General features: G+C 40.2%; 1 protein-coding gene across 2 annotated transcripts in view; it reads right to left on the bottom strand.

The window, feature by feature from the left end:
- The window catches only part of HSPA4L (heat shock protein family A (Hsp70) member 4 like), a 52,057-nt gene extending 46,202 nt beyond the window's left edge, over positions 1-5,855 (bottom strand). Inside the window, exons 1-2 of one of the 2 annotated variants that reach the window (XM_032333368.1) lie at positions 5,459-5,855; positions 4,058-4,255 (exon numbers count right to left, since the gene is read on the bottom strand). In XM_032333368.1, the coding sequence (XP_032189259.1) occupies positions 4,058-4,255; positions 5,459-5,709 (449 nt within the window). In that variant the 5' untranslated portion in view covers positions 5,710-5,855. Of the gene's footprint in view, positions 1-4,057; positions 4,256-4,892; positions 4,998-5,458 lie in introns of those variants that run through there. The other variant, XM_032333369.1, reaches the window with a different exon arrangement.
- Positions 5,856-13,667: the final 7,812 nt, after the last annotated feature.

Raw genomic sequence — 13,667 nt, 5'->3', positions numbered from 1 at the left:
GCTCATAGTAAGATATACAAAGCCAATTCATATGATATAAAGAATATTTAAATAAAATGTTAAAGCCTCCCCTCCCCCACAACCTCCCCAACTGCTATCACCAAGAAAAGTTCTCCTCCTACCCAAATATAGCTACTATTAACTTCTGGAGTTTGGCATTTCCTATGTATAAAAATGTTTATTTTTAATAACCCAAAGTAAGTGATTTCTATCTGTATGCACTGAAGAGGACAGCTCAAAGTAAGGTAAAAACAGTATATTCCCATATTTCCAAATTATTCATACACTGGTAAAGAAACAGGGAAAAATGAGGACAGAAAACCAGAGAACTGAAAATTCAGTCTGATCATACAGAATTTTGAAAAATACACCTAACAAAAATGTCTTGAAATACTTTCATTTAAAAAAACTCCATTTTCCTTATTGTAAAATATGTTCATAAAAATTCAAAACCTTACACATTATGTGGTAAAAGCACGTCCTCCTAATGCTACCCACAAGAAATATGCAGTTTGTAGTTTACAATCTTCCACACTGCTTTCCTCCATATACTTATAATAACCTATTTTGTGTTGCTATGCATTTTAATGAATTTGTTAAACAAAATAAGATTTTTTACATGTTCTTAAAATACCTTAAAAGCATTTTAAAACAGTTCTTAGAAACTACTCAAAAACAGGTGATACTAGAGCAAAGATGCTTCTCAGCCAGATACTTTGTTCCTTTGTTATGTCCCCATTAACCTAATATGGATATACCAGCCTTATACCAATGGATAATGGAAGGACTTTGGGGTTCTGGGGGTAAAAGAGGCCTGAAACTGAATCAGTTTCATTGCTTACAAGTTCTTGGCCAAAACAGTTAAGTTTGCTTTAGGCTTATGAAAAAAGCTAGTATTACCAAACTCACAGAATTGATATAATACATATGACAATAGAGGCACAACACTTGTCACATACCAATCACTATTATCAACAAAAGTTTTGTTTTAGCTGATCACATGCTTTAGTCTAATATTGAATGAAGGTTCTTGGCTACAGTTTTCTTTTCCCATGAAACTAATCACTTTGATATAATTAAGTCTGGGATGGAAATTCCAATCCCCCACATCTATGCTTAATTGAACAATACAAACATCCCAAAATGTGCATATTCAGTTATTCTACTTCTAAGAATTAATTTGAAGAATTATAAGGGTCAAAAATTCAGTCACAAAGATAGTTATGGCAGTATGGCTTATAAAAAAATATAAACAACTTCACTGTCCAAAAAGGGATGGAATTAAAGAAAGGATTATACAAAAACACTGAAACTAATGGTACAGAAGTATGTATTACATAAAAGTTACCAAACAGGATATAAGTGCAAAAAGTATAATCCATCCTTGAAACACAGAGAAAACCATCTGGAAGTTTTATTTCTGGCGGAGGAATTAAATTTTTCCTTTAATCTTTTAATGTGTCTACCTCTCTACAATGAACTTGTACTATTTGTGAAACAATTGCTTTAAATAAGAAAATGTTCTGAAATTAATTTTCCTCTTCAACTTATGCATGTTAATTTCCTTCCCCCTCTTCAATTTAAGCATGGGAGAAGAGCAGCTGGTACATGCCCTCCAACTTTACACAAGGCCAAAACTTAAGCAATTATCTTTTCCATTAAACTGTCCTTGGTTTATTCACCAGACCTTCCCATGTATAATCAAGCATGTTAAAGAATGAAAAAAATGTTAAAAAGCATAAATGCCAAAACGAACTAAATGGAACATTTCCTTCCTCTTTCCACAAGGTCCTTTTGTAATGTATTTGAAAACACCTATGTCTTATTACCATGGTGTCAGTGAGTGGAACAGGGGAAAAAAGTTTTTGAAACCTAGTTTATATCATTAAATACTGTGATGTATTAGAAAATTTACAGGTTCTCTAATAGTTATGCTTTTTGCAAGATACATATTCAATAAACAAAGGTCCAGGGACCTGGAAAAGGTATTTTTTCACTCAATAATTTTAAGTTCCACAGAGTAAATATAGTGTAAGAACAGACTACAGTGAAGTATTAGTTTAGTAACAATAAAAGATCCTGAGGTAAGTAATAGTACACAGCCATGAAAAGAGAGGCAGAGTTGCTAACACAGCTACGAATACTTCCGCCTTAGTAATTTTCTAGTTTGGACTAGGTTCACTAAATCTAGGTATTAGTGGCTCTTACACACAGATCAGAAGTATATTAGATCTCAGCCATGTAGAATTAGCCAATGTGTCTAAGAAACATGAAAATGAGCAGCCTAATTTTTAAAGAATTAAGTCTGGCCTGGTTCTTTAAAAAGTCAATGGACTCGCTACTAAGACTTCTGAGCCGGAAATGCAGCATCTTACAGTTCTGGTTTGTGATCTTTTAGGATAAGAGTTTAACGATTAGAGGAATATCCATGCTACCCCTCACTTTTTCTCCATGGTCTTAAGTCCCTGAAGCCAGAGACTGCCCCCATTAACCTCTACTCTGCTGAAAGAGGACAAGGGAATTTACTGCTTCTTTTCTGGCAGCCTCTATCTGTTGTGGCTTAAAACAAGATCTTCAGACATAAAGTCATGAAACAGTTCACAATTTCTGCTTGAGCCTCTCATTGTGGATAAAGGCTGGAAAAAGACATAAAAGGAAGCAAAAGTTGTAACAGTAGTATGAGGATTGACTGATCTATGCTCATACCTGAGAATTTAAACATGTAAAATTTCAACAGAATATAACGTATATATCTAGAAAAAAGTGGTATAAAACCTTCCAGAATATTCTTTGAAAGAAACCAAAGGCACAGACTGCTTCAAGTCAGCTACTCTTCAACATCTGGACATATTTTTAAATTATTCATACAATCATAGTAATTTTATCATTTAAAGGCTTAGCTTAACACGGATCTTAAAATTAGTCTCATATTTATATATTTTGGGTCACCTTAAAGCATCAAATCAAGATGTTTAGTTACTTTTCCACAGAAAGAAAGACATGAACAGTTGGTTTCTTCACAAAATTACCAGTAACAGGAACTGACAATAAAAGGCTAATTTTTCATAGACCTGTCTTAATTACTCTAATTATTCTTTGCCAACAACATTCATAAACCAGAGAAACAATGGAACGTGTAGAAACATGTTTCCGTGGCATAACGCCTCTCCTAAGTCTTTCATTAAGTGTTCATAAACGAATCACTCTACGATCCTGTTTATACAGGACACCCGCCTCTGATTCTTCTATAATTCACTCTGTAGAAATTCGCTTTTGATAGGTTCTGGCTGCACCGCTTTTCATTCATGGACATACATTACCAATACAATTCAGGAGGCCAACAACTCCCATCCCCGATTCCCTATTAATGCATCATCAATATACGCCACTGGAAACCAGTCCAATTCCCACGAATTTTCAAGGACACGGGGTAAAACCCCGAACATCTCAACAACTTAGCAAAAAAAAAGGGGGGGGGCTTTCTGGGCCAGATGAACCTGCAACTCATCTTCTGATGTGTGCAGCCTAAGCTTTCCTTTTCTTACTTTTCTGAAAAGCCGTCAGGCAGAGAGATGGGGAAAGGAGGAAGGGCGGAATGAAGAATTCTTTGCTCAGCTAATGGGAGATCCGCGCCCGAGGCCGGTAATCCCCAGCAAGCCCCGCTAGAGGTAACCAGACATCTTTTCATAGATTTGCTCAGGATATCGAGGAGGTTCTGCACCACCCCACCCCACCCCCCGCCCCGGAAAACTAAAGCAGGCCCGCTGGGGAACAGAGGCAGGGTGGGGACGTGGGCGTGAGAGGGTACAGAAAGGAGATGCGCCAACTATTAGAGCGAAGTCCCTTGTCCTTTAAGGAAAAGCAGCTCTGCAGGGCGAAGAAGTCCGACTCCCACCTGGGCCCGCCAACCAGCGGTCTCCAGGGACTGCAGTTGATGGACTGCACCTGTCATCACAAGGTTCGGCGCGCAGCAGAAGCAGCCAGCAGGCGGGACCCACGCAGGGTCGGGAGGAAACGTTTGTTAGGGTCGGGGTTACGATCAAGCCAAGGCACTTACGGGGTACACCTGTCGCTGTACTCATTGGCGATGGTCTCGATGCCGCCACTCCTTGCTACAGCGATGTAGCAGTTGAGAAAGCCGAGGTCAATGCCAACCACAGACATCCCGCCGCCGAATCGTCGGGGAGCTGGTGCTGAAGCCTCCCGTGTGGGAACCGCGTCCTTTTCTGAGCTGTTGCTCCAAGAATTGGGACTCCTACGAGAAGCAGAGGAGAAATGACCCGAAGTCGCTACGCATTAAATCTAGGGCAGCGCGTCCGGGACCAGAGGAGGAGATAGAGGCCTCCCGCGCCGCAGGCTCCGCCGCCTCGGTCTCTCTCCACTGCGGTTCGACCGCCTCCAACCGGCAGTTACAGAGGTCTGCGCCTGCGCGCTCGGCCGCCGGGGAGGTGCGCGAGCGGCCGCTCTGCACCCGAGGCTGCTCCTCGCCTCCACTTCGGCCGCTTCCGTCAGTACTCGGGCAACGGCTGCCCGAGATGCCGAGGGTTCGAGAAAGATCTGGAAAATGGAGGCGGCCGAGCCGGCCTAGGGTGGGAGGGAGAAGGCGGAGCGGGGAGGATCAGGGAGGAGAGGACAGAAGGCAAAGGGAGTTTGCTCGCCATCGCGCGGCAGCTGGGAGAGCTGCGACTGGGTTAGGTGAGAGGCAGCCGGCCGACCCCGCGCGTTGCCAGCGTGTTTTGAAACACCCTTTTGGGTTGTTTGTGGCAACCAGAGGCACGCCTTTTACAGCAGCTGGGCACTGCCTAGGCGTGCTCGAAGTGGGACGCGCCGGCCAGTAGGCCTGCACCGCCTCTCTTTCCCGACGAAGTGCCACCCGCAGCCAGGGAACCCACCGGCCGGCCTCGCCGCCCCGAGGGGCCCATGTGCTGGCAGCCGGAGCGCTCGCAGTCTGGCCGCGCGGTCCTGCCGCCCGCCCGCCGCGCCCCGCTCTGTGAGGTGGCGCCCATTGTGCCGCATGGCGGCAGCCTCGCCTCTTCTGCAGGGGCGCCGCCGCTCGCGGGGAAAGGAGGCCTTTTCCTTTCAGTTCCCGCAGTGTCTTGTGTGAAAGCCAGCTGAACAAAGTTGAGGGGTGTGTTTTTCCTTATCAGGGCCTGAAATGGCAAAACCCAAACTTCTACCAGGAAACAAGAGCACACTAACAATTCGACCTTCCTGTAACTTCCTTTAAACCATTATAAAGATGCAGTCTCCACTAACCCTTAACCTCTGACGACCAGTTTCACAGAAAGCTGACCTTAAAATAAGTCTGACACTGTGATACCAGGCAAGACGGTGCATTGCCTCCGGACTCTGCCTTTTGGTCGGTAGAAAAGGAGCCTCGTGTCGTCCCGCTGTCTGCCTTCATTTGACCTGCATCATTATCTAGCCGAAATTTAATCAAATTATAGTTTACACTTACAAAGTTTGGCTGTCTTGTTTCTCTTCGTTCACTTCTTCGTGGGTTTCCTGTTCCTTCTCACCCAATTCTTTATGTGTTCCGTGTTTCCTATTTGTTTCCGTCTTGAAATTGATTTTTTTACTATCATCATTCCTACTTGTTCTCTTCTTTAGAAAACTTAGACTTTTTACTACTATCAATGCGGTAACAGCAGCAGCAGCAAGTGTGGCTACAGCTCCTGCAGCTGTTGCTATGAGTAACATGAAATCCATCTTCAAGGGTAATACTAAGGAGACTGGAATGTATGGTATTGTTTTGACTCCAGTCTTTCTATATTAAAGAATCCCATCTCTCTCCCGTGTCAGAGCACACAGGAAGAGGGGAAGCTCCTGACTGACGCTCGCCAGTCCTCTTGGTTGTGGCTAGACTGGGTGGGGGGCCTCCCAGCAGGCAGTGCGTGAGCAGAGCAGGGATTGGGTACTGCCGCCCGCAACAGAACCCTGGGCCCCCAGTCCTACTGGGCATCTCATGGCCTCTCGCTTTCCTCCCCAGATGCCTTTTCAGCTAGCATCCTTTTGAACCCACCACCATCTAGATTTTTTCCAGAATTATCTTGAAACTCTTCTACGACCATTTATTTATCCATGCTTTCTGTCTGTAGAATTTGAGGGCATGAGGATGATTCATCTGTTAAAGAACACTTAAAACATTCGAGTAAAAAGAAACAGTTGAGGTCAGGAGCAAGGGGATATCACCACATTCTTTACATAACTGGGGAGGAAATCACAGAATCTAGTGGCTAAAAGCATGACAAGCTTTGGGGTCACATAGACCTGGATTGTAGTCCAAGGCTCACTTAACAGCAGTAGGACCTTTGCCAAATTACCTAATTCACCAAGTCCTAGGTTCAAAATCTGTTAAAATGATGACAAATATACCTACTATGCTCTTTTTATGATTAAATAATGTAACAGTAGTGCCTTGCTGGCACTGAAAATGCAAATAAAATAAAATAAAATAAAAAAATGGAAGTTATGCCTGTTGCTAGAATATAGGAATTATACTCATTTATTTACACTGTTCCATGTATACAGCAGCCATGCTGTATTCTCATAAATTCCAGCATTTGTAGAGTTTCTTTTATTTCCTGTGTATAGAAACACCGGAAACAGCTATTTTTTTCTTCATTTTTAATCCTTCTACTTCTTGTTTCTTTCTTATGTTGCCTAAACTCTCTAATGTTGAATATGAGCAGCAATGATGAGCATCTTTGTCTTGTGACTAATGTTAAGTACTTGTACTTATGATGAAAGAAATTAAAATTATCCTCTTTTCCTAGTTTGCTAAGTTTTTCTCATATGTCGACATTGAAACAACAAATATTATTTATCGGGGCGCCTGGGTGGCTCAGTGGGTTAAAGCCTCTGCCTTCGGCTTGGCTCATGATCCCAGGGTCCTGGGATCAAGCCCCGCATTGGGCTCTCTGCTCAGCAGGGAGCCTACTTCCTCCTTCTCTCTCTCTGCCTGCCTCTCAGCCTACTTGTAATCTCTGCCTGTCAAATAAATAAATAAAATCTTTAAAAAAATATATTATTTATCTATTGGTATGACATTTTTCTTCTCCCTAAATTTGTTAATGTGGTGAATATTAATAGATATTTCTAATATCTTGTGTTCCTGGGACAAACCAGTTAGACCATGACATTCTGATTATTTTTAGATATATTGGATTTGGGTTATGACTATTTTATTTAGAATGTTTACATTTATAAGTAAGATTAAATTTTCCTTTCATTACTCATCTTGTGGATATCTGGATTATACTAGCCTCACAGAACTTGAGAGGTTTCCTCTCTTTTTTCTTTTCTCTGGCAAAGTTTTGGTAAAATAAGGCTGTAAATATCTTGACCTGGAATTTAGGAGATTTATGACCACCGGTTAAGTTTCTTCAGTGGTTATAGTCTATGTTTTCTATTATTTCTTGAATCAATATTTATATTTTTATTGACAATTTACCATTTCATCTAAGTTTTCACATTTGTTGGCATAAAGTTGATTATTCACTTGTGAGTTTTGAAATTTTCTTCTGTAGTTATATATCCACTTTTTCATTCTTGATATTGTTCATTTAAATCTTTTTTTCTTGGTTCTTTTTTCTGCTCTTTCATCTTTCATCTGCTCTTTATTATCTCCTTTTATATTTTTTATGTTTACTTTGTTTTTTCCTGATCTCATTAGTTTTCAGTCCTTCTTGTTTTCTAATAGGTATATTTGTAGCCATAAATTTCCTTCTAGATACCACTTTGGCTGAATCTCTATCTGAATTTTCGAACAACTGAGAAGAGTAGGCAATGGAGATAAAAAAAAATCAATATTACTACTGATAAAACTGGTATTACAGAAATGCATGTGTCTTATAGGCTTATAAACACTGTACCCCAGAATTAAGCAGACTTACCTAGTTATAGTAAAACACATAGCTCCACACTGAGGCCTGTCCCTGAAAAAAATCCAAGAAAGAATGGATCAGAATGTGTAGGCTCTCAAGAGAAGTGAGAATGAGGCTTAATTATTCCCAAACTCATCAAGGTAAGTCACTTTCCCCACCAAAAAGTGTTTTAGCCAGTGCTTATTTAGGTTTGCCAATTTGTTCTTTGCTTACTGCATCCCATTCCTTCCTTCTGGGTTTTTAATTTTGGTAATTTTTTAAAAAGATATTATTCATTTACTTGAGGGAGAAAGAGAGAGCGATAGAGAGAAAGAACACAGGGAGAGGGATAAGCAGGCTCCCCATGGAGCAGGGTGCCCAATGTGGGATGAAATCCAGGGATCCCGGGATCATACCCCAAACAGAAGGCAGACCCCCAACAAGCTGAGCCATCCAGGTACCCCTCAGTAATTATTTAAATAAAGTCCTCTAAGTGGTAAACTGGTTTGTTGTTCTCTGAAAAGAAAAAATTTCTTTATCCTAATTTTTGAATAATACTTTAGCCGTGTGTAGAATTCCTGATAGTTACTTACTTTCCCAAAAGAGTTAATAAAACCAAAAGACAACTGACAGAACAGGAGAGGATATTTGCAAACGACATATCAGATAAAGGGATAGTGTCCAAAGTCTATAAAGAACTTAGCAAATGCAACACCCAAAGAACAAATAATTCATTCAAGAAATGGGCAGAGGATATGACCAGACATTTCTGCAAAGAATACATCCAGATGGCCAACAGACACATGAAAAAGTGCTCCACATCACTTGGCATCAGGGAAATACAAATAAAAACCACAATGAGATACCACCTCACACAGTCACAATGGCTAAAATTAACAAGTCAGGAAATGACAGATGCTGGCGAGGATGCGGAGAAAGGGAAACCCTTTCTTGGTGGGAGTGCGAGCTGGTGCAGCCACTCTGGAAGACAGCATGGAGGTTCCTCAAAGAGTTGAAAATAGAGTTACCCTATGACCCAGCAATTCCACTACTGGGTATTTACCCTAAAGATACGAATGTAGTGATCCGAAGGGGTATGTGCACCCCAATGTTTATAGCAGCAATGTCCACAATAGCAAAACTATGGAAAGAACCTAGATGTCCATCAACAGATGAATGGATAAAGAAGATGTGGTATATATATACAATAAAATACTATGCAGTCATCAAAAAAAAATGAAATCTTGCCATTTGCGATGGCATGGATGGAACTAGAGGGTATTATGCTTAGCGAAATAAGTCAATCAGAGAAAGATAATTATCATATGATCTCCCTGATATGAGGAAGTTGAGAGGCAAGTGGGGGGTCTGGAAGGTAGGAAAAGAATAAATGAAACAAGATGGGATCAGGAGGGAGACAAACTATAAGACACTCAATCTCACAAAACAAAGTTAGTGTTGCTGTGGGGGGTAGGGGGTAGTGGGGATAGGGAAAGGGTGGTGGTGTTATGGACATTGGGGAAGGTATGTGCTATGGTGAGTGCTGTGAAGTGTGTAAACCTGGTGATTACAGACCTATACCCCTGGCACTAATAGTACATTTTATGTGAATAAAAAAATAATTTAAAAAATTAGTTACCTTCCCTTATCTTTGGGCTTCCATTTCTATTGAGACTAAATATTGTTCCTTTGAAAGTCATGAGTTTGTCTTTCTTTTTTCTTTGATATTTTGTAGCTTAATTATGTTGTGTCTAGGTGTGGATTTCTAAAAATTTATTCCGAGATTTTTGTTAACCTGAGGATGAATTGTTTTTGGTTTTTGGTTTTTGGTTTCGGGGAGGGTTGGTACTGCAGAAGTCTCAGTACCTTTGAGTTATTTGCTTTGATTATTGCTTCTCATCCCTTCTTTTCAGTTTAATTGGATCTCCTGTTAAAATATATAGGTCTCTTTATTCTAACCTCTATGATTCTTAGCCTCTTTTTTTATCTGTTTTTAATTTCAAGCACTCTGTGATTTTTAGATGTTTGTTTTCAAACTTGTCTGTTCTTTATACTGTACTGTCTTATTTCTCCTCCTTTAAAAAAATCTATTGTTTTAAATGTTCTAATTTTATAGTCTCTCTTATCACCTTTTTAGTTCTTGAGGACTAATTCTGATTGTCTTATCTACCAACTCTGCCACAATGTACTTTCTTTCTTCCTCATAAGATTTAAATATTTGACCAAAAATTCATCTTCACTAAGGCAACTTTTACTGTAGGGTTTTTGTGTACCCTGGGTCATAGAAGTGTCCCAGAGATGTTTTGTATTTGTCAGAACCCTGAGGAGACTTACTGGTCTTAGATCAGTTTTAATTTCTCAGTTTGGAGTTCATATACCATGCATATAGTGCTTATGTGTATATACGGTTGGCTTTTGAACATCATGGATTTGAACTGCACAGGTCCACTTCTATCTGGATTTTTTTTTTATTAACTACAGTACAGTACTATAAGTGAATTTTCTGTTCCTTATGATTTTCTCAGTACTTTTTTTTCTCTAGCTTTATTGTAAGATTACAGCATATAATATGAAAAGTGTGTTATCAGTAATGATTCTAGTCAACAGCAGGCCATTACGTTTTTGGGAAATCAAAAATTATACTTGGATTTTTAACTATGCAGGGTCTTGGCCCCACTAGCTCCCATGTTTGTTCAAGGGTCAACTCTACTGTGTCCTGGCAGAAGTCTAGTTGTTTTGATTTCTCATAGATGACTTTTTCCCTATTCACTGCTTTGAGATGGTTGTCAGTCCATTTGTTTACTATGGTTTGGTGCCCATTTTTCTAGTCTTTCTTCTTAAAATAAAAATAGGAGTCTCGGGGCACCTGGGTGGCTCAGTGGGTTAAAGACTCTGCCTTCGGCTCAGGTCATGATCTTAGGGTCCTGGGATCGAGCCCCGCATCAGGCTCTCTGCTCAGGAGGGAGCCTGCTTCCCTTCCTCTCTCTCTGCCTGCCTCTCTGCCTACTTGTGATCTCTGTCAAATAATAAAAATCTTTAAAAAAAAAATAGGAGTCTCTCACTCATATGTGGAATTTAAGAAACAAAACAGATGAACATAGGGGGGATAAACAAGAAGTAAACCGTAAAAAAGGCTCCTTAAAATGGAGAAAAAACAGGATTGCTGGAGGGGAGGTGGGAAGAGGGATGGGTTAAATAAGTGATGGGTATTAAGGAGGGCACTTGTGATAAGTACTGGCTGTTATACGTAAGTGATGAATCCCTAAATTCTACTCTTGAAACTAATATTACATTATATTTTAACTAACTAGAATTTAAATAAAAATTGAAACAAACAAAAAAGAAAGCATATGGGAATAGCCATATGCTTAACTCTTAAAAAAAATATTTTTTAAAGGGACACCTGGGGGGAGCCTGGGTGGCTCAGTGGGTTAAGCCGCTGCCTTCGGCTCAGGTCATGATCTCAGGGTCCTGGGATCGAGTCCCGCATCAGGCTCTCTGCTCAGCAGGGAGCCTGCTTCCTCCTCTCTCTCTGCCTGCCTCTCTGCCTACTTGTGATCTCTCTCTGTCAAATAAATAAATAAAATCTTAAAAAAAAAAATAAAGGGACACCTGGGTGGCTCAGTCATTAACCGTCTGCCTTTGACTCGGATCATGATACCAGGGTCCTGGGATCAAGCCCTGCATCAGGCTGGGCTCCCAGCTCAGCGGGAAGTCTGCTTCTCCCTCTCCCACTCCCTCTGGTTGTGTTCCCTCTCTTGCTGTGTCTCTGTCAAGTAAATAAATAAAATCTTAAAAAAGAAAATGAAAACACTCTTTCCAAGCTTTTTAGTACACATGACATATTCAGCTTCAGTTCCCTTACCTTACCAGGGTCCAAGTTCATAATCCTATCCACATGAGGGTGTTGAAACTACTCTTAAGGTCTGTAGATGTTTCTGAATCCTCTGAGATGTTACACAGTATTAGCTCCCAGCAACATTCCTAGCCTTGAGTATCTTTGTTGCTGACATTTTTGTTAAAAAAAATTCTTTTGGATATATTTTATCCAATATCCAACATATCCAATATGTTCATTATGTTTGTGGGGAAGGGTATCTGTGTAAATTCAATCTGCCACATTGCCAGATATTTAGCTCATATACTTGCGGTAAATATTTGATCCAGAATCTCTACTTCAACTGGATTATTGCTGTAATTCGCTTCCTGGTCTCTCCACATTCAGTCTTTTCCCTATTTACTGTGCCAACCTGTCTTCCTAAAGCATTGCTTTGACTTTGTTATTCACTTGTTCAGAAAATTAGCGATGGTTCTTCCACTGTGTAAATTCTTCACTCTGGCATTCAAAGCCTCTCACAGTTTGACCTGCAACTTACTTTTTCAACTCTATTTCGTATCATTTTTCTACATCAACTATTTTACCTAGGCAGCTTGACCTCTTACTGTTGCTCAAATATGACAAATTTCTCTACCAAGTTTCTGGGCCACTGTCTTTCTCTGGAACATAGCTCAAATTTTACACCCTTATTAAAACCTTACCTTCAATATTGTTTAAGGGTATCATGAGGCCTCCCAAGACTGCCTCAAGTTAACTGTTTCTTTCCTTTGCTACCATTTTGTACCTTTCTTTCTTATATTTTCCACATTCTGTTCTCCACCAGTTATTTGTTTTGTCCATTTTGCTAGATTATAAACTCTAAATTATGAACTTTACAAGATTATGTGTATAGGATGTGTTTTTGTATACTTCAAAACTAGCCAAGGCATTGAACTAAATAGTGTACAAAAAATACTTGTGAGATAAGTAGGAAATTCACCCTCATAATAAATGCTATGGTAAAGATTTGCATTGAAGTCTAGAAACTTCTGCGTTTGAAGGGCTAGAAATGGGACACCGGTCTGTCAAGGGAGGGATCCTTTGAAACAGGAAGAGCTCAGAGGAGGCAACTTTAGAATTACACCTTAAAATATAAATAACTTTCAAGATAGATAATGAAAAGGAGCGAGCTAATGGGCAAAGAGGAAATAAAAGTACAAAAAAGATAAATGACATTGAAAAATAAGGTCCAACGGCAAAGGCATCAAAAAGCATGTTGTGTTTGGGGATCAGAAGTTACTGGTAAGCCTTTAATGCGTAGGAGGACAGATAAGATACACAGCTGAAGTCTAGAGCTAGAGCACAAAGGATCCTGTATCCCACAGTAAGAATAAGAAGTCTTTCATTTATCCTGCAGGCTAGCCATTTACCTTTTCAAGAATGAAGACACATTTTTTTAATACTTTATTTATTTATTTGACAGACAGAGATCACAAGTAGGCAGAGAGGCAGACAGAGAGAGAGGAGGAAGCAGGCTCCCTGCTGGGCAGAGAGCCTGATGCGGGGCTCGATCCCAGGACCCTGGGATCATGACCTGAGCCAAAGGCAGAGGCTTTAACCCATTGAGCCACCCAGGCGCCCCTGAAGACACATTTTTAATGTAACAAAAACTATGCCTCTCAAAGTAACTTTTTAAAAGCTTTTATTGAAATAGGATGTCCATGTACTACCACGAGTTCAAGAATATTTCAATGCAATTTTGTATTCTGCTAATCCCCTAAACTTGTACATAAAGTAAACAAAATTGCTACATATACATAAAATCCTACTTTAAAATTCTATTTTCATTCTTAATTGGCATATGGACTCCTAAGTTACTTGCAAAAACTGCCCCCCAACCTTGCCCAATGCTGATGACCTCCAAGCCAGGAAGTAGTGCTATAACTTACTCAGAAACACTGAAACATATGGAGACTGACATGATC

Source organism: Mustela erminea, chromosome 2, assembly GCF_009829155.1.
Source record: "Mustela erminea isolate mMusErm1 chromosome 2, mMusErm1.Pri, whole genome shotgun sequence".
Lineage (NCBI taxonomy): Eukaryota > Metazoa > Chordata > Mammalia > Carnivora > Mustelidae > Mustela > Mustela erminea.
Note: the sequence above shows the minus strand (reverse complement) of the source record. Positions and strands in the feature narration are given on the sequence as shown.